This window comes from Cuculus canorus, chromosome 1 (assembly GCF_017976375.1).
Source record: "Cuculus canorus isolate bCucCan1 chromosome 1, bCucCan1.pri, whole genome shotgun sequence".
Taxonomy (NCBI): domain Eukaryota; kingdom Metazoa; phylum Chordata; class Aves; order Cuculiformes; family Cuculidae; genus Cuculus; species Cuculus canorus.
Window position 1 is genome coordinate 83,546,700 of NC_071401.1, and position 23,330 is coordinate 83,570,029.

Genomic DNA, 23,330 nt, shown 5'->3' on the forward strand with positions numbered 1-23,330 from the left:
AGGTTTTTCTTAGATCATACACCTCTAGTGTAAGAATACCATGTATTGTCCTAAAGCAGCCAGGGGGGACTCCCTTTGGGTTTTTTCTTTGTGTTGGTCACACTGTCTCCAAAAGTCAGTTTTCCGCCTGAACTCCCAATTTGCCTTGTTCCCAGGACCTTTTCCCTATAGCATGCTGGAATGGACCACTTGTCCCCTCCCAAGCTTCTTTACTGGCCCAGCCTTTCTTCCTCTTTCCCGTCTTACCAGAGACAGCCTAGTGCGTGCCCAATACTGGCAGACGCTTCCCCAGCTACCTGGAGCAGGGACCACCCAAACAGTTAAACTGGGAGCGGGAATGTCAGAATTCAGATGTCTTTGAAAAGAAAAACGCATACAGGTTCCAAGATCTGTTTTGGGCTTTATTGTCATTTTTGCTTTGTAAAGCTGTGTGGAGGCCTGCCCAGAGCTGGGGAGGTGGAAGAGGTCACCTTTTCAGTCAAGCAATCTTCCATGCTAAGGCAAATGCTGCTACTTGTTAGCGCCTACATCTCCTTGCATTAGGTTGCTGGACCGCATTACAGGAGATCTAGCGCGTACTGTGTGGCTGCTGCAGGCTTTGTGTGCAAAATGCCATATGTGAGTGCCTTGCTGCTCCTCGTGGGGATAGGGGACAAGAAATCTCAACCTCGTCTGGAGTACTGAGAGTTGGATTGCTGGCGATGCTTGGCTGGAATGAAAGAGCCGGCCCAGATTAAGTTAAGTTGCTGTGCAGGTCTGAAAGCAAAATACTTCTGCAGAATGTATCCTGAGTTTGCCTGCACGGGCAGCCACAGTCCACAGCCTTTCTCAGCCTGAATTTTGTTCTGCTCCTCCTCCCCTTCCCCCTGCAGTGACTCTGCTCTGTGATGACCTTCCTCCCAGCCAAGAAGCATATGGCTGCCACTCTTCCTCCCGCTCTTTGAAACTCAATATTCCCGGCCATCAGAGGGGCAAATGCTAATTTCTCCCATCAGGTTTCTGGTGTTTAGTAATCCAGAGTGTTAACAATCGAGCACAAATACCAAGCTTAACTGTTCCTCTGTGAGCTCCCTCACCCAATTTATGTCTTTATCACACAGGCCTTTATTAACTTAATTTTAGAGCCTGGATGTTGCTGCAGTGCAGAGTGACAGAATAGTTCCTGCCTGGATCCATGCTTAGCCATGCTCTCATGCCTGAAGACCCACAGAGTGTAACTTACTCCCGCACTACTGCTAGGTCTAAAACAGTCAAGAGTTCCTAAAATCGCAATAGTTAGCAGATGGTGGTTGCTCCTCATAAATGGTGCCAGGAAGCATTTGGATGGGGGAAGGCTTCTGCTGCTGAGAGCAATGATGGTGTCGTCAGGACTGGCAAAGCCCCAGAGCCTGCTGAAATTCAGCAGTAGGAGTGCAAAATTTCTCTTTAGATCACAGAACTTGAGGTTTTGTTGGCTTGACTTAGTCTGTTTCATCCTCTCACTGAAGATAACCCCCAACAAAAAAAAAAAAAAAAGCCTTTTCCTGGCCAAACAAAACATTTTTACTTCCTCCTGCTCCTGGCAGCTTATCAGCCACTTCAGAAAGCTCAGTGACATTGTGGTGCTTCCCAGTGGTGTGGTACAAGTGCTGGGGGCAGATCAGAATGCTTGGCTGGTATCTAGCATGAGGGGTGGGCACTTGTCAATACCTTGGGCTGCACTGGCCAGGAGTGGAAAGGAGAACCCACCTTCCTGCTAAGGCGCTCAGCCAGCCAGGCTGTAGAACACCTGCATCCTGGTCATTGCTTCAGCAAAGAGTCTATTTCTTGAACAAGGTGGTGTCCTCACACCTTCAGCTGGGTAAGTGCCCAAGCCAGTACAAACTGCTTCCCGCATTAGCACTGTAACCACCAGGTTGCTGGCTAAAACCACAGCTGCTGCAGGAGGAGGTGGTGGTGTAATTCACCTGCCTCCAGAATGACTCTTCCCATCCAGCTGTGCTCTGGCAGGGTCAGTAAGTCAAACCCTCCGTAGGCAAGTTCTTCCTCAGGCCCGTGGGTGCTGAAGAATTAGAACAAATTCTTATGGCTCCCTTGAAGTGCCAGAGGACAAGACTGGGTGTGCTCTGGACCTTCACCAGAGGTGAGAAAATAATTTCAAAGCCTTGGTTCAAGCAAGTTCAGATACACCCAACCAGTTTAGGATAATGCTTTGCTTTTGGCAAACATGCTCCTGGGCAAAAATATCTTGCCTATATCTGCACTGCCTACCTGTTGGTACTCCTTTGCTTTACAAAACAAGCACCAGTTGGGCATTATGGAGAGCTGCTGCTTCCTGCACACTTCCAAAGCCATGCTCGGATCTGGGCTGCGGGCACGTGGTGTGGCCTGAACACGGTCCCTGAGTTCTAGTCAGCCTGTATGGTTTATCTGAGGCCTCGCTGATGCTTGAGGTGACGCAGCCGTTTCCCAGTGCAATCATCCCCAACTCCCTCTGGGCACTGCACAGAGGGAAGCTCGCCCTTTGAAGGGACACCTTGTCCCCTTCTCAGGAAAATTGGTAGGGAAACCCTGCCCTATGATGCTTGCTTTCTTTTTGCTGACTTGAAACATAGCTGCCTGCTTGTATGTGCCTGAAAAGTGGACTGAGCCCTGCTGCTTTCTGTGTCTGTGGGGTGGTGTTTCTGCCCTTAGGGCCTCTGTGCCAGGCTGCACAGTTTGGTTGGCTTTCTCTTTTTGTGTCCTCTCTCACACCACAACATAAGTTTCATGTCACGTGAATCTTTGTTTCTCACCCCTCTGACTCTCTCAGAAAAAATCCATATGGAAGGTTGCACAGGTAGGCAAAATTGCTAAAGAGTTATAGATATCATGACCTTTGAAAACTGACATTTTGACCTTTTTCACAAATGGACATTTTTTTATGGGTTATATGGCCCATACTTTTAGAAAATTGATGCTAGCGTATTATAATAATTATTTGTGAAATAATAATAGCATATTAATGGCATACAAATTACTGATCTAGGAATCCAGTATGCCCACAACGATTCCTGTACTTTTAATGTCAACATTAAAAGCAACATCTAACTAACAGCGATAAGGCAAATTAATGTTAATAACAGTTTTGACACTAATAGCAAGTTATCATTATTTAAAAAGTCTTTCCTGTTGCCAGGGCTCAAACTGATTTAAAAAAAGCCACACCACCTCCCAGCTCGCTGTCACTGATGCTTTTCCTACAACACTGTGAGGAGTTTTCACTCCTCTTGTTCTTAGTAAAGGTCTCTGTGATTGCACCAGGTTTCCTACTCTGTGGTCAAACAATAACTCAGGAAACAGGAGGTTACCCCCAGCTCCTAAAAGACCTTTGCAGAGTAGCTTTCTTCAAATTTGGTAAGATGTTTTATCAGCAAAGGTTTTTTAAAAATGCCATCAGTGTGCAGTATTGGGTGGGTAGAGCCAGGGAATGGGATCACAGCTTTTAAATTCTTTTCCTCTCTCTGCATAGCTGAATTGGTCTCGCCTGCTGTGGGTTTCACGTGCTGTGTTAGTTTTATTTATTCAGCACCTCTGGCTGTGGGACTATCCCACACAGGGAACGCTTGCCAAGCTGTATGGAGAATAGGTTACAGAGGAAGCTTCATGTGGTCAATGCAGGTAAACCTGGGCTTTTCATCAGAAGAGTCACTCTCTTCCCCTCCCCAAGAAGACTGATATTGTCAATGAACAAATTGCCATGCTGCTTGTATGGTTAGGACCTGTGTTATTCAGAAAGCACCTGCCTTCACATGGGTCAGATGTAGCTCTAAGGGGGTTATAATTTCAGGCTTTTCTCAACTGAGTGGTAATCAACATGGCAAGTCATAGCAGGAACAGGATAAGAACTCCAGTAAGAAGCAGATTCTACATGCTTTGGTGGCACTGAGTTGTGATATGGCTGCAGTGTGGGCTACTTAATTCACCAGGGGTCTGTGACTTTTCCTGAGAGTTTGTTTGTTTACAAACAAAATCTCTGCTGAGATCTCTTCAACAGATGGTAACTTTTGTGACTGGATGTTGTTCAGGTATGAACTGATATGGCTGATCTGAGAAAACATTGTGTGTGTTTGCTCTTTAAAAATATTCCAGTAGTATCTGCTTCCTGGTAGTCCTAAACAGTTTTTTCTGGCTTGCTGCCTCTATTGACTTTTTGCCTCAAACTGCAATCCACGAGCAGTTAAAGGTTTGCACAAGCCTCTTCCAAAGGGTTTGCTTTCCAGTGAGGAGGGCGCTGCCTGCCTGCCACGGTCTGGCAATGTACCTCTGAAGCACCGTGCTCTTCTGTGGGATTATCTGTGTAACTCTTTCTCTGCTCCCCTCAGTTCACCCTGCACTGCTCGCTGCTCTCCTCTGTGCTTGCTCACATCTCCTCAAACTAAACGAAAGCTTCACTCTGAGCTTGCATAGCTGCAGGTCCATTCGGGATGATGCCTGTGCTAGAGGGCTTTCACCAGAACACAGCTGCACGGACAGCTTATTGGAAAAGGACCGACTCCCAACATGAAGATCTAAGAAAGTTTGTTCAAACAAACTATAAAGTCCACGTTCAAATGAAGCTTTGCTACCGATTTCAATGTAACAAAGGGAAGCTGTACAAGAAAAAAAAAGCTGCTCGGACTTTGGCGAGCTATCAGAACTGAAAGATGAGGGTCATTTGGAGCTCTGAAATGTCACCAACTCACCACTCAGTGAGTGACTTTGATTTAGGCAGGTAAGGCCCTGGGGTGTCTCCCCAGAAAGATGCTGTGGCAGACTCTCAACTGCCTTTCCAACGCACCTGGAGACCTCTGGTAAATAGGCTCTGTGGAGCCAGCACATAGGGAGAGCTTTGAAAGTGCTTCACTTCCACCTGAGCTTTCCCTGCAGTCAGTTAGAAGAGCCTGAACACCTGACATGTACAATCATTTCTTGGGACTTTGAGTGGTTTTTAAAGTTAGACAACTGCCGTCTTCTACTGCTGAGTACACACCATGAATGGACTATTGAAAAACTTTTCAATGGTCCTGTTTCCCTCACCACCTCCAGTGTGTAGTTTCTCCCTAACGCCTACGTGGTCCCACTTAGTGCTAATGGTGTACTAGCTTGTTTGCTCATGTGTTGCTGAGGTACAGCTTTACTAAAAGCAGTATCACATTCACGGTCGCACCTTCACAAAAGATAGAAGCAATAGCCAGAAGTGGCAAATCCTCCCGCTGCAGTATTGGCATGAGTTATTTGATTCAGCAGGCAGGTTTGGCATTATCCTACTGTGCTGGCTTTCAAAACAAAGACTGCAGCAAAAGAATCTGTTCTTGATTTGTGTTACAGAGGAGAGATAAAAACTACTCAGACCTCCTGGGATGGCAGAATACCTACCCAAGCTCCGTCGGGTCCAAACAGCTCTAAAAAGTTGCCAATGAACTCCCTGGACTTTTCCTCCCATTTCTGAATGAGGTCATGGCTCTTTTCTTCCACCTTGTAAACAAATTCTTTTGATTTTTCCTCCACATTCTTGACTTTTTCTTTCATTTTGTCCACTTGGTTTTGAAATCGGTATTTCTTCTCCTGTTTAAAAAGGGTAGACAGAGATTAATATACAGGGACTTGGAAATAATTAGCCACTGTCATCTGAGAAGAAGGAAAAAAAATGCATTAATGTATCCTAATACATATGGTATCAGTTAATTATTGCCATGTTATTTTTATAAATGCAAATTTAACATTTGTAGAACAGAGTGCGGGAGAGGCATATTGAAAAGTCTGTCTTGTGTGAATGCTGTGTTTAATCCACTACATGAATCTTTCCATATTTTCAAACTTTGAACTTTGAAAAGTATATAAATCTTGTAAAGGATACAAGTGAGAAATTAGTAGTTCAGACTTAGCAGTAAGCAAAAGGCAAAGTAAGCTCCCTGGGTTTCCTAGCAAATGCCAGCCTGAATGTTAACTTGGATCAAACTGCCTCTTTGGCTGGATTTCTGCAGAGCAGAAGGAAAGCTCTCTTCATCTCCAAGCCTGGCTAATACAGGAGCTTCTGGCTGCAACAAAGATGTGTGTAGGCCAGTGGCTTGTGGCCAGCAAACTTCACAGAAAAGAGAGCAAACACCTAATTGCTAAGTCACAGGGAAAAAGAGAGGGACAGAGAAGATAATGTTGGGGAGCTCACCTCGGGCCAAACTTCTCAAATAGTTCAGAGTTAAAGGGCTTTTGTCTTGAAATGCTTCTGTGCTCTGTATTCATACAGTACACCCAGCTAACTAAGGCTGTGTCCTTTGAAGGTGTAATGGTCTCTGTAGAAGCACAGATCGTTATCTTTTTTTAATTTCCTGTGACCTTCATTTAATGGACACTTTAGTTTTAAAACAAATACTGTTTAGTGCTGAGGTGGGTTTTATTCTAGCTTGTGGATCACTAGAAGAACCATCTCAGCAGGCTCTAAGGCCAACGAAAATCCTCCAGGTCCAAAGAAACCAAGATCGCTTCACACAGCAGGTGATCAGCCCTTCCTTTAATGAGGAAACCAGCACTCTTCTGCCTTGGTGAAATGCTGTGGTTTTAATTTTGAAAAACAAATGGTCTCTGTCGCAAATTAGTATTTCTGCATTTAAATTACTATAAGCTAAATAACCAAATGCCAGGAGGGACTTCAGGCTACATCAGTGTCTGAGATGGGGTGAAGCATATCTTATGCAAGAGTATCTTAATCTTAGAGCTGCTAAAGGATAGATTTGAGAACCCACCAAGGTATCCAGATTCATTTAACAGATATTTGCAACAGTGATCCTTCTGGGTGGAGGACTTACAAGCAGGATTTTTTGGGAGGTGTAGAAGACTGAAAAAAACATAGTGAAATCAATGTTTATGCCCTGTAATCTGTGATTTCTCTGCGAGGCTTCAAAACCCTCATGAAATGACACAATTCGGTCCTTCTTAACGTAGTTTCCTAACTCCAAGGAATAAGGTAGGAAGTCCTCCTGTGAGCCAGCCCAATCATGAGGAAGTTATGTGGGATATCTATCTCCAGGCCTTCAGTTAAGACTTGAAACAGAAAATGAAGGAAAGTAAGCTTCCTTTTCTATTACGTATTTACCACTCGCTGGAGGATAAGGCGCAGTTCTGAACATGGAAACTGAATAATTTGAGCCATCTTTTCAAACGGCGTTCTTGTTCTGCCTAATGTGGCTTCTGATCTCTTCAGCATCATCTATCCTCGATATAATCCCCAATTTCAGTATAGGATGGGGAATGATGTGATTGAGAGCAGGCCTGCCGAAAAGGACTTGGGGATGCTGGTCAATGAGAAGCTCGACATGAGCAAGCAATATGTGCTCGCAGCGCAGAAGGCCAACCGTATCCTGGGCTGCATCAAAAGAAGCGTGGCCAGCAGGGCAACGGAGGTGATTCTGCCCCTCTATTCCTCTCTTGTGAGACCTTATCTGGAGTATTGTGTCCAGTTCTGGAATCCTCAACATAAAAAGGATATGGAGCTGTTGGAACAGGTCTAGAGGAGGACTACCAAGATGATCAGAGGGATGGAGCACCTTCCCAATGAGGACAGGCTGAGAGAGTTGGGGTTGTTCAGCCTGGAGAAGAGAAGGCTCAAAGGAGATTTTATAGTGACCTTCCAGTACCTGAAGGGGCTACAAGAAAGCTGGAAAGGGGCTATTCATAAAGGCTTGTGGTGACAGGACTAGGGGCAATAGGTATAAACCGGAGAGGGGCAGATTTAGAGTAGGCATAAGGAAATTCTTCACAATGAGAGTGGTGAGGCACTGGCAAAGGTTGCCCAGGGAAGTTGTGGCTGCCCCGCTCCTGGGGGTGTTCAAGGCCACGCTAGATGAGGCCTTGAGCAGCCTGGTCTAGTGGGACACGTCCTGCCCATGGCAGGGGGATTGGAACTGGATGATCTTTAAATTCCCTTCCAACCCAAACTATTCTATGATTCACGTACGAGCTTCATAATGCACTTCCTTGTCTTTAAAAAACATTTTAGCTTACTCTAGTAATCTCTCTGCTCAGCAGTTGGAGGTGCTTTGGTTTTTATCCTGTTGCATTGTAAGGAAAGTTTGGATATCGAAATCTTTGCTTTTTGTCCTGCCTTCTCACAATGGGAATAAAGAAAGAGATTGTGCCTTGGGTGAGCAGCTGACAAGCCTGCGGTGGGGAGGGTGGGCTCCTTCCCAGTGTGCCATTAAGTCGCCTACAGATCAAGGAGGGGTGAGCAGGAGCTTTTTCACAAACATGAAAGCATAAGATGGAAATGCAGCTGCTAAGTAATAGGAGTAATTAAAAAGATCCTCAGAGTACTGTTTTTTTTAAAATTAAATTCTTTCCAGCTATTTTAAAAGCAGCAGGAAGAAGATATTCTTTCTTAACCTTTCTCCTAGGACCCTTATTGCAGAGTAGAGCATTTCAAAGGCAAATGCAGCTTGGTGTACTTACATTTATAAAACTAACATTCAGCTCTTTGGCGGTGTATCCCCGTTGGAGGTTGCGCCGGGCGTATACATCATAGTCCCGGACGATCCTTGTGATGATATCTGATGTTGAAATACCTTCGGTTCTCTGCGTTGGTACGAACATTCCTGAGCAAAGTGGGGAAAGAAAGCCTGTTGAGACAGCATGATAGTACTAGGCACTGCGGTGAGTAGCTGAGGATGAACATAGAAATGCCTGACCAGAGGTAAGAGACTTGCAATTCTGCAAGGCACTAGGTTGCTATAGGATTCATTTTCCCTCAAGCCTTCAGAAAGGCTAAAACTTACCTTCTTCACAGTGTCAGCTGTGATGTGGAAGCAATTAGATTGGCAGGGGCTCCCGAGCAGGGAAGGCTAAACTTCGTAGCTGTGGAAATGCACTGAGCAGTTCTTTCCATAAATGTAGCCATTATTTAATATTATATAAAGAAGCATGGGGGTTAGCTTCCAGTCCCACTATTGAAAGGCTATTTGCTGCTCTCCTGTGTACTTCCATTTTCCTCTCCACTCCTGTGCTGCACCATCTGACGGTCCTTGTTCTCCTGAGTAAAACAGACTAGCCTGTGGCCTTGGCCAAAGCAAGGAAATGCCTTCAGGTAAAAGATGTGTTCAATAACTGGAAAACACCTTGGAAGTGCCTGCAGCTTGTAACAGGAAGGTGAAATGTTATGGTAGTGTGAATAAACACAGATACACCATGGGGACTGCAGGTAACAGCCTCCACAGCCTCTATTTCACATCCACTTGGCTGTGTCAGGGGCTACATAATCATTCTCCCTGCTCCAACAGACCCATCCCTAAGAAAACTAGCCATATATTAATGCTGCTTCTATTTCCCTCAACACAGCCAAGGTAAATAATGCTTTTTAATTAGTCCTCATCAAGACAGGATCACGTGAACTGTTAATGTAAGTCACAAAGGCAATAATAGCAGAGTGCTAGCACTTCTTGGTTTTAGTAGTTATTCAGGGGTAAAAAAAAATTACTATCACTTATATATGACTGTAACGTCAAGCTGCTGATGAAACAGAGATGTGAAAGAAGACTGGAAATGGTTTTGCAGAAAAAGTAGTGCTTTGCCTTAAAAGGGTGCTATAGGTACTGGCAAATAAATCCTCACATGTTCACTTGAAATAGGCATTGCTAGCTAATTTCACAGGGCTAGAAAAAGATTTGGAGGAAGAATCGAGTAGCTTAACAGCTTCTTGTAACTAAATGCTATGTGATATTTTTTTATTTGTGGTCTCTTAATTAATACTCTGGTAAAAAGTAGATTATTTTAATCATGAGCAGAGAAGTTTCCCTGATCGTGCTTTTCAGGCTTGCAGCAGTCACTTAGGAAACTATTTTTGGAAGTAGTGAAACTCACTTTGAGCCAGAAGCCTTTATAAATAGCAGCTAGAAGAATATATGAACAAAATCCAAAACCTACTCTTGCTAAGCTAAAAGATGAATTGTTTTCAAGCTGATGTACAAAGCCATGTAAGAGAACGTTACCTTTAGTCATTGATTTCATTCGCTTCATGTGATTCATTTTTCCAAACTAATTGTTCACAGATGTGCAGAGTTTTAGTCAGCACACAGTTACCCAGCTCCCGATCATCCATACACCCTCCCACCCACTGAAGGGAGTGGGGAAATGGGAGCCCATGGGAATCTATACAAGGGGCTCCGCAGTTCCCATCTGCTTCTCTGATAACCAGCAATATGGTGTGGGAAAATGGGAGTACTGGAACTAAGGAAAATGCACAAGTGCATCCACCGCATTGGCCTATTTAAAACAGAATATTCTAGGAGAAAGGGGAAATTCATTATCATAGTAATGCTGCTATGAAGCATTAGGACTATTATGGCACTAGATCTCAAAACTCTTCACAAATAAGGTAATATCATTCCTAGTTTTTAGGTAACGAAATTCAGCCATACAAGACTGAAATCAATTCTCCACCATCTCACATTGACAGACAGGACAGACAAGTTCCTTACGCTCTTAAGTACATACTCTTATTTTGCAAACAAAGTTTGACTTTCTCATCAGGACAACATGCACGCTGCACTCAAGCTCAGAGCAACAGCAGAGAAGGATGTGCCAGGTTTGGGCACTCCCCAGCCCAGGCTGGTAACAAATGCAGTTCCACCAAAGGCTCCTGTCACGTTGTTCTGTCCACTCAGTACCTTATAGAAGAAAGGCAGAATAGCTGCCTGTGCTGCATGTATGCCATATGTCCCGCGGTGACCTGTCCTTACTGGAGGTACATTTATTCCATTGCCTAGTGAAGTAAGTTGGAGCTGGCTCTGAAACTGTTGAACAGCAGTTCCCAAAGGAGGGTTGTGAGTCTGATACCACAGTGAAATTTGCAAGTGGAAAAAGATCAAGAAGTGCTGCTATAAAAAGCTTATTCTTTCAGCTCGGGTCAATACCTAATCTACTGCTGTCATTGTATAGCTTGAGAAGGTCACTTTGCATGACAAATTAGCATCAAGCAGATTTGCTTTGGAATTTTTTAAGCCTCTGACATACATGCTTAGGTGGAACAGGAAGAGGATGGATCTGCCATGGTTCAAAGCAGCAGCTCCAGGGAACAGGAGTAGAAAGGTATGATCGGTTCCTCCTCTGGCACTGTTCACTGTGTTAGGATAGCTGCTGCTGGCAAACAGTGGCTTAACATTGTCTCCTAGATTTCATTCAGCTTACCTGAACTGAAGCGATACAAACTTCTGATGACTCCATCATGTCAATGTTCAATATAATACAGTAGTCCACCAAACTGCTAAATAGTCATGGCAAATTAATTATTCTGGTCTTGATTTCAACCCTCTGCCAGTGGAGTGAAAAGAACCCTTGGTGCAAATCAGAAGTGGATCCTAATGACCTCCAAAGGCTGCCTGTGCTTGCCCATATTCAGGACTGGGCTGTGTCAAGGAGTTTGCAGGTTTTGTGTCAGTATGTGGTTATCAACAAACCACTGAAGCTGGCTGGGCTGCTGTGGGAACTAAAATAATTTTCATCCATTCAAAGCTCTTAGTTAGGCACCCTAAAATTGTCTTAAAAACCCAGATGGGACTCCTTCACGACAGATCTGAATAGCTTCCTGGGGATTATGGTAGGAATTCAGACAAGGATATCCTTTGTGGTTTTAGAAAGTGAATCTTTCTGCTGAAGTCAGTAGTATCTACCATTAAGGTGTAAGAGAACGTGATATTCTTTCTATTGGTTCTTTCCCAGCAATTATTGTCAAAAGGCAGTGAAAGTATTTGAGCTGAAGTTGAAAAGGAAGGTGCTGAAAATTTAAAGTTTCTCTTACCTGCCTCCTTTATGTGTTTGTATACATCATCCGAGCCAGCGGAGGAGTATGGGATGTCATCATGGGCTACAAAGTCAATCTGACAGTGAACAGAGGAAGAATCACACGCCACTATCAGTGAATTTTGGTTCAGTAGGAAGTCGTCATGGAGGATCATCTCTTTTCTCTTCTTCAGCTGACTTGCCTTTGGCATTCTTATGCTAAAGCCATCACTTAGAATACTGCACTAGATTCAGGCCTAAAACTGCTGTGTTGTACAATCAATTACGAAAGAACAGAAATCTTGTCTCCTGAAGCACTGCTATTAACACATCGCTCTGACTGGCTCTGCATAATATTCTGTACAAAACCTAGGAAATCCATTCCTGCTATTATTGCTACCGGAAGAGCTAAGTCACCTAGCAAAGCCTTGACTTTCAAATCCACCGAGGCAGGATTGTTGAGTCTACCTCCTTCGGGCTGTGTACATGTACACGCATACTTGGTACTGTCATGCTGTCCTCTTGTCACCCACTGATGTAGACACTAAAATGCATCCTAGTTAATTATGCTTTGGTTAAGATTTACAGATGTTGCAAGACAGTCAATAGCACATAAGAAATTATACCCTGCCTTTTAGAGGACATATGATACTTTATGCATTTCTGGTCAATTATTGCACCTGTTGATATTAATAAGAAACGTGCCTTTTAAGATTCAAGTCTTAACAGGACTTGAGTGATAATTTTCCTGGTTCATAAGCTCAGTTCTTGAATGTCAATTATGGCTGATACTTCCACGTTATTTTACCATTCAAAAATCCCACTACAGAAATCATCCTAGCATACTGAGAAACAAAAGGCATAACCAATATGACATTTTCTGACAAAGTCTGAGGCAAGCAATATTGTATATGTAATTAAAGTGACTGGAATTAACTGAATTAAATAATTTATTCCAGTTCACAGAATTTCACAGATTTGCTGCTTGCAGAATCACAGAATGGTTGGGTTGAAAGGGATCCTTAAAGTTCATCTAGTCCAACTCTCCTGCAGTGAGCAGGGACATCTTCAACTCAATCAGGTCCCTCAGGCCCCATCCAATCTGACCCTGAATGTTTCCGGGGATGGGACATCTACCACCTCTCTGGGCAGCCTGTTCCAGTGTTTCACCTCCCTCACAGTAGAACATTTCTTCCTTATATATAGTCTAAATCTGCCCTCTTTCAGTTTAAAACAATTACCCAACTGTAATGAGTTGGTCTATGCAGGGGAGGAGAGGGATAAGGAGAGAAATGTACCTTATGTTTTTCAAGGAACTCAGGCGTCAGTGTCCAAGGTGCATCTCTGATGACCTCATCCACATAGCGACAATGTCTGAGAGCTTCGTATCGCTCAGTTTCATTCATCACAGTGAAGCCTTTGAATTTATGAGTTAAATCATCACTGCAAACTAAAATAGGGAAGTGTCAACAAAATGTCTACACACTTAGTCGAATTAGCATAACTAGCAGTTATTTATTTATTTCCTGATAATTTCATTAAGTACCTAGTCATCAGCTTAGCTAATTTTAGGCTGCTCCAGGGCATCTAAGAGTTCTGCTTGGGGTTGGCAGGTACAGCTATTGACTTCTGAGAGATCTTTCCCTTTCTGGAGCTGCAGCCAGAGCCTGAGTGAGATATTGTAGGACATCTCAGGTGGTGTGGTATGCACATGTTGAGGCAAATCAATTCCACTCTAAGTGGCAATTTCATGAGCTATGAAATTACAAGAGTGACAGTCAATGCTTCAAAAACAATTAAAAAGTGCAGTGTCGGCAAATGTAGAGTGCTTGCAAACTTCATGTATCACAAAATGGTCAAGGTAGGAAGGCACCATTGGATATCACGTAATCCCACCATCTTCCTCATAGCAGGGTCAACTATAGCAGGTTTCTCGGGCTATGTCCTCTAGAGTGTCCAAGAATGGAGACCCTCCAGCCTCTTTGGATCTCCCATTCCTGCTTTGTACACAATGCTCTAAATGATGAATTTGCCAACAAAGCACTAAATCACAGATGAACAGTTTCTCACTACATAAACACTGATGGAAAACAAGTCATGGCAGATCTTACAAGAATCTGTCTCCGAGTTTAGCTTTGAGATCAGCAGGTTTCTTAAAAAAAGAAGTGAAGTTCACGTCACATTCAAATGGGACATAGCAGAAGGAAGTCCAATGGAAAAGACTAGGAAAAGCCATATGCTCTAGCGGAATAAGCAAGTTCAGAAACACAGTGGCCTGTCCCCACAACTGTAACTTTGTCCGATATTATAGCTATAGTCGTCATTTGGCAACCTCCATGGAATAATATGATACCCATTTATTGCTGGGTTGACAGCAGTTGACCTTCACCACAGGTCAAACCTGTGCCTTTGGATATCACTTGTCTGTGACACTGGGACAAACAGTAAATGTGCTTGACAAATGATAAATGCAACATTATTAGTGCTGCAGGGAAGTGTGAGAGCAGCCCTACAGCTGCTGCTTCTTTCTGATTCGAAAACATCAACCTACCATGCAAGGCACTGGCAAAGATGCTGTCTTTTTTATGATCTAAAATGGATGTTCTTGCTGTGATGGTTGTTAAGGACCTTCAAAGTAGGAAAAATACAGGGAGGCTTAGATAGCCCTGAAGTTTGTGCAAAATTCAAAGCCAGGTAATAATATACATATGAATTGCAGCTAGTGAAATGCTACTCTATCGTATTACGTCATTTTTTATGCCTGCTGACAAGAAATTTAATGAAAATCAAAGCATTTTCAGTAGAAAGATCCCTTCTGGCATTGTATTTATATTTATTTACAGCCTTTATGTCTTCTTAAAGCTACCCTCTCCTGGAAGACAGAGTCTACTAACATTATTGGAGTTTTGCTTGGATTCTGTAGAAAGGTTTGATTTCATTTTTTGATTACTGTTTGTTCACGCACAATGCAGACACAATGTCTTTGTATTTCCTTTTGATTCTGTCATCCTGCGTGAATGACTGACTTGTGAAGGTATAAATATCTGTTTAAAAAAAAAAATCTTTGCTCCAAATAATTGCCTTCACAACAAGAAATAAAAGGGGTTGGTTGTGGTACCCGTAAACACACATGATGCTAGTGCTTTTGCAGCACAAATTGTATGTGGGTGTCGATAGGTGCCCGTTTTTTAAACACTGTAAGATGTGGTGCCTTGCTGGGAAAAAAGGTGCTTATGAGGGCTGGCTGCAAAGTGAAGACAGGCCACGAATCTCAAAGGAGTCAGCCTTTTGCCCCAGAGCTCCCTTCCTAGATCTGGGACACTCCTCACTCCTTTAAAAGCAACAGCAAACCATACATAACTGGCATTTCTTTTAAAACCTCACAGGCTCCTATCTCCACTTGCTTCTTCTTCAAGCTATCCGGCTAAGCAAGAAAACAAAAGTGTCCTAAATGTTTCCTTCATAACAAAGGGATGTCTCCTTTCCCGCCTAGGAAGTTCCATGGGAATTGCCATAATTCGTAGACTTAAGACTAAAATGGAAGAGCGTGTTTATAAGTAGATTTCCTCTATATTGCATCATTTTTTTCCCGGCCTTTCAACTGATTTTGTACAAAGGTACAAAATAACGTATCTTACAAAGTGTCTAGAGGTTGCAGTCACATTTGCTTTATCATCACTGCTGTAAGCATTTAGGCGGCTGAAGGCTGCTGCGAAAAGTTTATGCAAGGCATATCTCAACCCCAAAGGTGCAGGGAAACTCGAACCAAAAATGCATGTTTATGAGGTCTCACGAGAGCAGAGCTTGCACAGCCAGTTAGGCAGGACACAGCCACCCTCCAGCGACTTCTCAGGCACCTACCAACTGCTGAACCATTGTTAGCCAGCCACGCGCCAAAAACAAGAAGGCAAAAAATACTGATAAGAAAGTAACCTGCCCAGGGACACTTGTAAGCTGAAAACTATGTTAGAATCCTGACCTACATTTGGATCTCCAATCATAATGGGTGATTTAGCTTCTTTGCTGATGTTGAAGGCTGGGTCTGCACACATGGTGCTGACCTGGCAGCTGGGGACTGTGGGATGTGTTTGGCTGGTGGCGAGACGACAGAGCCAGGAATAAATGAGTGGTTGATCTCATTCACTCATCTCCATCTTTGAACAATTTTGAGCGAATAACTGAAAAAGGTAAATTATTCATCTGGAGCTATTCTAAGCTCAGAGTCATGCAGGCAGCTGCTTTAACTAGAATGGGAATTGTGCCTGTGCTGCTAAGGGCAGAATTTGACTTTTACTTTAATTGATGCAATTGTAAGATGTAATTCAAGGCAAATCACCTATAGAAAGCCCCCAGAGCGAAAGCAGCATTCAAAGTCAGTGTATAAACAGCTGGGGGTGCAAGCATGGCAATAGCTCTCTGATACTGAAGTACTGAAGCAAAAATCCAGTGCAATAAATAACTCTGATCTTACCTCCTACTAATAAGTAGCTATTTGGGAATAGAGTTTTGGCTTGCATAAGAGCTCTAGCGTGGCCAGAGTGGAAGAGGTCAAATATCCCATCTGCATACACTCTGACAGGTCTATCAGCTGTGGAAAGAGAAACACAATAGTGATTTTTCAGTCCCAAAGCAAGTTGCACTTAATACTACTGGACAGGTATTTGTTCCCAGATCAGACAATTGTGGAAATTTACTCCAATTCTGATGTTCAAAATGCACTGTGGGTGAACTTGCAGTCCTTTATCCTGCTCATTACTTGTTCTTCTCTGTACTTTCTGCTGTTTTCTCTCAGACCTAGCCTATTTATTATGATACATCATCCTTGTACTCTAATTTAGCAAAAATGTCATCTTCCTGCCTCATTTGGAGTTCCACCATATGTCTTGTTCTTTTCTCTCTGCCTTTCTAGTCAGTTCTTGTCTTATGGATTTTTAAAATTTTTTTCCTACCATCTTCCTTCTCCTACTGTCTGGTCCACAACTTTGTTTTTCCCACAGCTTTCCACTGTAAAAATGTATTGCTTACCTCTTCCACATAGACCTTTCACTTCCCTCTTTTCATACTCCCCCCAAGCTCTTCTCTATAATGAGCCTATCATTTCTTTTTCTCATCATCTTCCTGCTATCACCCCTACAACTTTTGCTTTCTGTCTGGTTTCTTTGCAAAGGGCAAATGGCCTTGAAAGCCACTTAGGGTCTGAAGCGATCAACAAGAACATCAGTGAAAGAAAAGGTTTTCATCATACAGAGGTAGTACGGAAAGAGAATCCCAGAGGTAGCCCGTACACAACACAATTTTCAGGCTGGCTGGAGTGGGCTGGCAAGCCTTCCTTCTAACCAACATGAAGATACCCAAGAAAACATCAAACTTCAAGTTGAAATGTTTTCTCTTGTTCTTTCTCTAGTGGAGCATAATGATGCTCTAGTCATTGGTTTCTTCCCTATTACCTGACAGCACCAGATACCAAGCTGGCCTTTCTGCTTCCATGCAGAAAGTGAAAGTGAACATGGACAGATATTCGCCAGGGAGAGGCTGAGTTTTGGGAGCACCTCTGGTTCTACTGATGTTGTGCTCTATACATACCTGGTGTTCCCAGGCGGGCTTGTGCAATGGTTAGCTTTTCATGGGGAGCTTGGCACTGACAGCTTCTTTCATCTGCAAATGGAGCGGGTGCCGTCAGAGTCTGAAAAGGGGAAAAAGCCACAAAGGAAGTCAATTTGTTTCTTCCATGAAGCAGTTAAAAAAGAACCATTTAACTGTGACAGGATGCTGAAACCAGGCTTAATGCTGGTTTGTGCCCTGGGGATTTTTGCTTTTTGGTCACCTGTGAGGATATACAATTCATGAAAGATAAAATGATAAGAGAAATAAAGCTTTCCAAACATGCCACGCAACTTAACTCTATGTCTGTGTTGAGAAGCTCAGGCTTTCTGAAGTTGGTACAGGTACATAATTTTTCCATTTGCTGAAATCAAAGTCAAGTTTGATGGGTCAAGTACCTTCATCCTTGGTTTGGTCCCAATGTCCAAATGCCTAAGATGCAAAATGTCTTCTGCTATGTAAATAATCGCTGGGAAAACTAACTGGAATTTAGTATGCTGTAAATGGGCCACCTCCTTACAAGCCCCATATCCTCTCACTGACAAGACACCAAAAAAGATGACTGGGACTGTAGGTTATTTTGTTGCATTTTAAATCAGAACCTTGTACACATCTGAGGAGCCATTCAAAATAAAACCAAGGCTACAACCAGAAGTCCCACTTAACTAGAGCTAACTGAGCTGCAACTCCTTTCTCTTGTCTGCCACATACTGTAATAGCACTAAAATGCTCTAACTGTAATCAGAGCACCACGAAGGTACTTGCTCTGAAGCGCCTCTAACCTAAAGAAATAAGAGAGAGAGTGAGGATGTGTGAAGAATGACATAGCATTACCTGTGAGGAGACGTGATTACAGAAATGACATTTTTCTCCCAACGCCTATGTAGGAAGTTATCAGCGATCAGAATCTCAGATATATATATGTATTATCTGCCATATGGTCTGATAGGAAAAAAACACGTTTATACTGTTCTTGGCTTGATATCTTTATGAAATCATTTAAACAGCAGACTACCGTGAACTGAGTTTGGGGCTGCTTTGTTTCTGTGAGATGAGGTGGTAGCTGAGACAAGCTGAAATATATCACTCAACTTACTTTGTCTCCCCATGATTTAGCTAGGACATCATGGCCTTGAAGCTGTGGCTTGGTTTGGTTTTGACTGACCATTTGTGTGATACACAGTTGTCCTATCAGTTTGAGCACCTATGGTTGGTTGCAGCAGAATCTCTCTTCCTCTTTATGCTCTTTTCAGCTTCTGGATGCTGAATGCTTAATCACTGAGCCTTTATGTTTTTTAGCATCCTTGAGATCACAGAATCACAAGGTTGGAAAGGACCCATTGGATCATCGAGTCCAACCATTCCTAACACTCCCTAAACCATGTCCTTAAGCACTTCATCCACCCATTCCTTAAACACCTCCAGGGAAGGTGACTCGACCACCTCCCTGGGCAGCCTGTTCCAGTACCCAATGACTCTTACTGTGAAGAATTTTTTTCTGATATCCAACCTGAACCTCCCCTGACGGAGCTTCAGGCCATTCCCTCTTGTCCTGTCCTCTGTCACTTGGGAGAAGAGGCCAGCTCCCTCCTCTCCACAACCTCCTTTCAGGTAGTTGTAGAGAGTAATAAGGTCTCCCCTCAGCCTCCACTCCTCCAGGCTAAACAACCGCAGCTCTCTCAGCCGCTCCTTGTAAGACTTGTTCTCCAGCCCCCTCACCAGCTTTGTTGCTCTTCTCTGGACACGCTCCAGAGCCTCAACATCCTTCTTGTGGTGAGGGGTCCAGAACTGAACACAGTATTCAAGGTGCGGTCTCACCAGTGCTGAGTACAGAGGAAGAATCACCTCCCTGGACCTGCTGGTGTCCCCATTTCTGATACAAGCCAAGATGCCATTGGCCTTCTTGGCCACCTGGGCACACTGCTGGCTCATATTCAGTCGGCTGTCAACCAGCACCCCCAGGTCCTTCTCTTCCGTGCAGCTCTCCAGCCATTCTTCCCCCAGTCTGTAGCACTGCATAGGGTTGTTGTGCCCCAAGTGCAGGACCCGGCATTTGGCCTTGTTATACCTCATCCCATTGGTCTCGGCCCAGCAGTCCAGCCTGTTCAGATCCCTTTGCAGAGCCTCCCTACCCTCCAGCAGATCGACACTTCCTCCCAGCTTAGTGTCATCTGCAAACTTGCTGAGGGTGCACTCAATGCCTTCATCCAGGTCATTGATAAAGACATTGAACAGGGCTGGACCCAGTACTGAGCCCTGAGGAACTCCACTTGTGACTGGCCTCCAGCTGGAGTTAACTCCATTGACCACCACTCTCTGGGCCCGGCCATCCAACCAGTTTTCAACCCAGGAGAGTGTGCGCCTGTCCAGGCCAGAGGCTGACAGTTTCTGAAGCAGAATGCTGTGAGAAACTGTGTCGAAGGCTTTACTGAAGTCCAAGAAGACTACATCCACAGCCTTTCCCCCATCCAGCAGTCGAGTGATTTTGTCATAGAAGGTGATCAGGTTAGTTTGGCAAGATCTGCCTTTTGTAAACCCATGCTGACTGGGCCTGATCACCCGGTTCTCTTGCATGTGCTTCATGATAGCACTCAAGATTACCTGTTCCATGACTTTCCCTGGCACTGAGGTGAGACTGACAGGCCTGTAGTTCCCCGGATCCTCTCTGCAACCCTTCTTATATATGGGCACAACATCAGCCAGCCTCCAGTCTAGTGGAACTTCCCCAGTCAGCCAGGACCTCTGGAAGATGGTGGATAGGGGTTTGGAAAGGACATCCGCCAGCTCCTTCAATACTTTTGGGAATACTTGAGATACTTTAAGACATGTCATGCCTAATTCCTATTGAACTCTGGGCTCACTGGCTTGTTGCACGGAAAGCTCAAAAGACAGCAGTAAACAGCAGCAAAGTCTTAATATGAGCTCTAAATTCATATCTAACACCTGCTGATTTACTATTTCTTCTGTCTACCAAATGCATGAGAATTTTATGTAGGTCTCCGTTTTTTTTTTCTCCTTCCATTTTTCTTTTGTTCTTTTTCTTGATCTCCAATGTTGGAAGAAATAATCTGAGGTAATGTTAATATATTAGTAAAGTTAACACACTTAAATCACAGAAAATCACAGCTTCTCTGCAAAGACAAGGTTAAAAATGGAGAAATCATGACCAAGTCCAAGTTTCTGTCTGTGTTTTGTGGATGGGCACTGCTCATCGGGCTGCCCACGCCGCACAGCACAGAACATTACACATAATCACACCGTGCCAGCTCCTTCCTCTATTTTCTAAATACTGTCTTTTTGCTTCTGGCTTTGTGATAGTTGTGTGCTAACCTGTCTTTTTATCTCCAAGCAAGGTCAAGTTACATGGCAGACCATACAGCCTGGTTCCTGCCGGGATGAAAAGGAAGGCAGAAATGTTAAAACAATAATGGCTATGGTCTGAGGCCTGCAACTGGTAATCAGATCCTAGCTTGGCAGAGGCTGTTTCCTTGGAGATTATTTGAAGAAAACAGGCCTGGTTTGCAGCAAGATACCTTTTTTCCCCCTAGGCAGACACTGTGGTGCTTTCTTTATCCATCTAAACGCCATTGCAACACAAAGATTTTTCTTTCGGTCTCTGCTCAATGGAGAAACACCTCTATTAGCTTCCCATCAGTCTAGCTTTTGTTAATGCTTATCATTAATGCTTACTTTACAGCTAAGGGCTTAGAACCAGACTTGTCAATATTCCCGTTAATCTGTGACCTTTCAGTCACTGGACATGAAAATACATTCAATATAATAGATCAAAATCTGCAATATTCTATCAAAGGCATATAGAGAAATGTAAAAATACCGTGTGCTTACAGGTCAAGTGAAATACAGCAATAGCTTCCCAACGAGTATCCAATATTATTTAGCTTTATCTGGCCTAGGAAAAATGTTGCTAAGCTTAACATAAGCATCTTATGAGTGAAATAAGATGAGACCATTTGGTTTGTAAATTACAGCATAAGAAAATACTTCAAGAAATTAATAAAAAACCCAAATAACTTATCAAACCTCTTTCAGTTTGCATATAATGACTTGTATTCTTTCCAGTTTCTTGTCAGTACTAACTAGAATTGGGAGAAGAGAGCAAATAATTTACATAGCAATGTTTTCACTTTAATCCATTAAAGTACTTTTAGAAGTTTGCTATAGTTTTGCCAATAGCCAGTTAGACAAGACTTTGTACAAACGTACTTCTGTCTTTCTTTGACAGATCTTTCCTTTCATCTGTGCCTTCCTTATTTTTCAGGCATTTATATTTGGTGATAAGTCAAGCCAGTCAAATTAGCCTCATCTTTTGACCAAGGTAAGCCTCCAAGATCTGCATCACCGTGTAGCAGGACGCCCTGTAGCTATAATGTGAGTTCAATGATGAATTATCTCATTTCGTTTGTTCAGCACTTGCCTCCTCGTCTTATTTGACATTCTTGTACTGGAAACTTCAGTAAATTCATCCATAGTCGCCTATTCCCTGCCTCTCTTTTTTCTCCCCTCAGTCATGTTTCCAGGCTGAAAAGCTTTACCTCATTTATTTGTTCCTTGTATGGAAGCTGGTCCACAACTTTGATTATTTTTGTTGCCCTTCCCTGTTAACTGCAAGAAGGTTTATACAGTGTTCAAACTGATAACTCTTCCAGTTTCTAGAGTTTTAATAGACAGGAATAGAAAATTATTCACATGGTGCTCACACTTAGCAGTTATCTTTTATGACGTGATCACCTTACTTCTGGTGTCAGCAGGAAGACCTTACCTTCATTTAAGCAGTCCAAACGCCACATCATTACTGTATTATTAATATATGGGCTAGAAAAAGCCCATTACATGTCACAAATTGAGAGTCATTGTAATATTAGGACTAATTAGTGATATTTACTTCAGCAGATGTTAAAAACTCTTGCAATGAGAGTGGTATTTCCTGCTAATGAAGACGCTGCTTTCAGTTATAATTAAATTCACTTCCTAAAAATGAACGTGTGCAAAACCAACATATTCAATAACCCTAGCATATCAGAAGCGACTCATTCTACGACAACTTTAAACAGTATCTTACTTGCATTCTCACAATTTGCAAAATCACTTGAATGGCATTCAATAAACTTTAGGAAATTAAAAGATGGAAGGTAGGTAAAGGGGGTCTTCCTACCAAATGCCTCACAGCTCCATTTACACCCACTAACATCTTTGTAACCTACAACTATAATCACTGAGATAGTAGCCTAAAGAAGAGAGTGCAGCGTGGTGGGCAGCTCTGAGCTGGTTCTGTAGCTAGGATACTTTATGAAGAAACACCAAGTGACAGCTAGAAGCAGCTTATTTTCAGGTGTATATTGGTGCTGCCTTTTTATTATCACTCTTAATACTATCTTAGGCTACTGTAACCATTTAACTTATCTGCTAGTCAGCAGATAAACAGTCCTGGCTTATGTTTCAAATAGATTAAAAGGAAATCAGTCAGTAATTTGTAGAAGAACAGGAATCACAGTATTGAAATAATATGTCAGAAGCTCAAGCACCTCCATACCCTCTCTTTTGATTACAGCCTATAATAAGAAATAATTAGCTGTGCTATTGTTTTTTTTCTAGGTTTTTTTTGTTTGTCTTTTTACACAACAGCAAGGGTGACAGAATATTTCGGAAAATGGGCAAACATAGACTCATCTATGCCATAGTGCATCTGCTATTTAATTCTGCCTGCAGGGTAATTGCATGAAACATTTGAAGGAACTACTCTTTTTTATTTATTTTTTTAAGGTGTGCAGCTACATTACCTCCTTCACCACATGACAAAGACAAAAATGCTGTTCCCTTCGTAAAGCGAATAGTTGTGTGGTCACCTAAGATGTTGCCATCACCAAAGGTCTAAGAAAATTTCAGATTTTGAACCCGTACAGCTACCAAGGCAAAACTTGGTAGAGCAGGCTGGGCCTGTGCTTATA

The 23,330-nt window shown here is 43.0% G+C and overlaps 1 protein-coding gene across 3 annotated transcripts in view; it reads right to left on the reverse strand.

Moving 5' to 3' along the window:
- PCYT1B (phosphate cytidylyltransferase 1B, choline) overlaps positions 1 to 23,330 on the reverse strand; it is a 49,425-nt gene that overhangs the window by 3,203 nt on the left and 22,892 nt on the right. For 2 of the 3 annotated variants that reach the window (XM_054051461.1, XM_054051452.1), the window contains exons 2-7: positions 17,347 to 17,446; positions 16,235 to 16,351; positions 13,062 to 13,213; positions 11,783 to 11,861; positions 8,443 to 8,585; positions 5,377 to 5,565 (exon numbers count right to left, since the gene is read on the reverse strand). In XM_054051461.1, the coding sequence (XP_053907436.1) occupies positions 5,377 to 5,565; positions 8,443 to 8,585; positions 11,783 to 11,861; positions 13,062 to 13,213; positions 16,235 to 16,351; positions 17,347 to 17,446 (780 nt within the window). Of the gene's footprint in view, positions 1 to 382; positions 710 to 5,376; positions 5,566 to 8,442; positions 8,586 to 11,782; positions 11,862 to 13,061; positions 13,214 to 16,234; positions 16,352 to 17,346; positions 17,447 to 23,330 lie in introns of those variants that run through there. The other variant, XM_054051469.1, reaches the window with a different exon arrangement.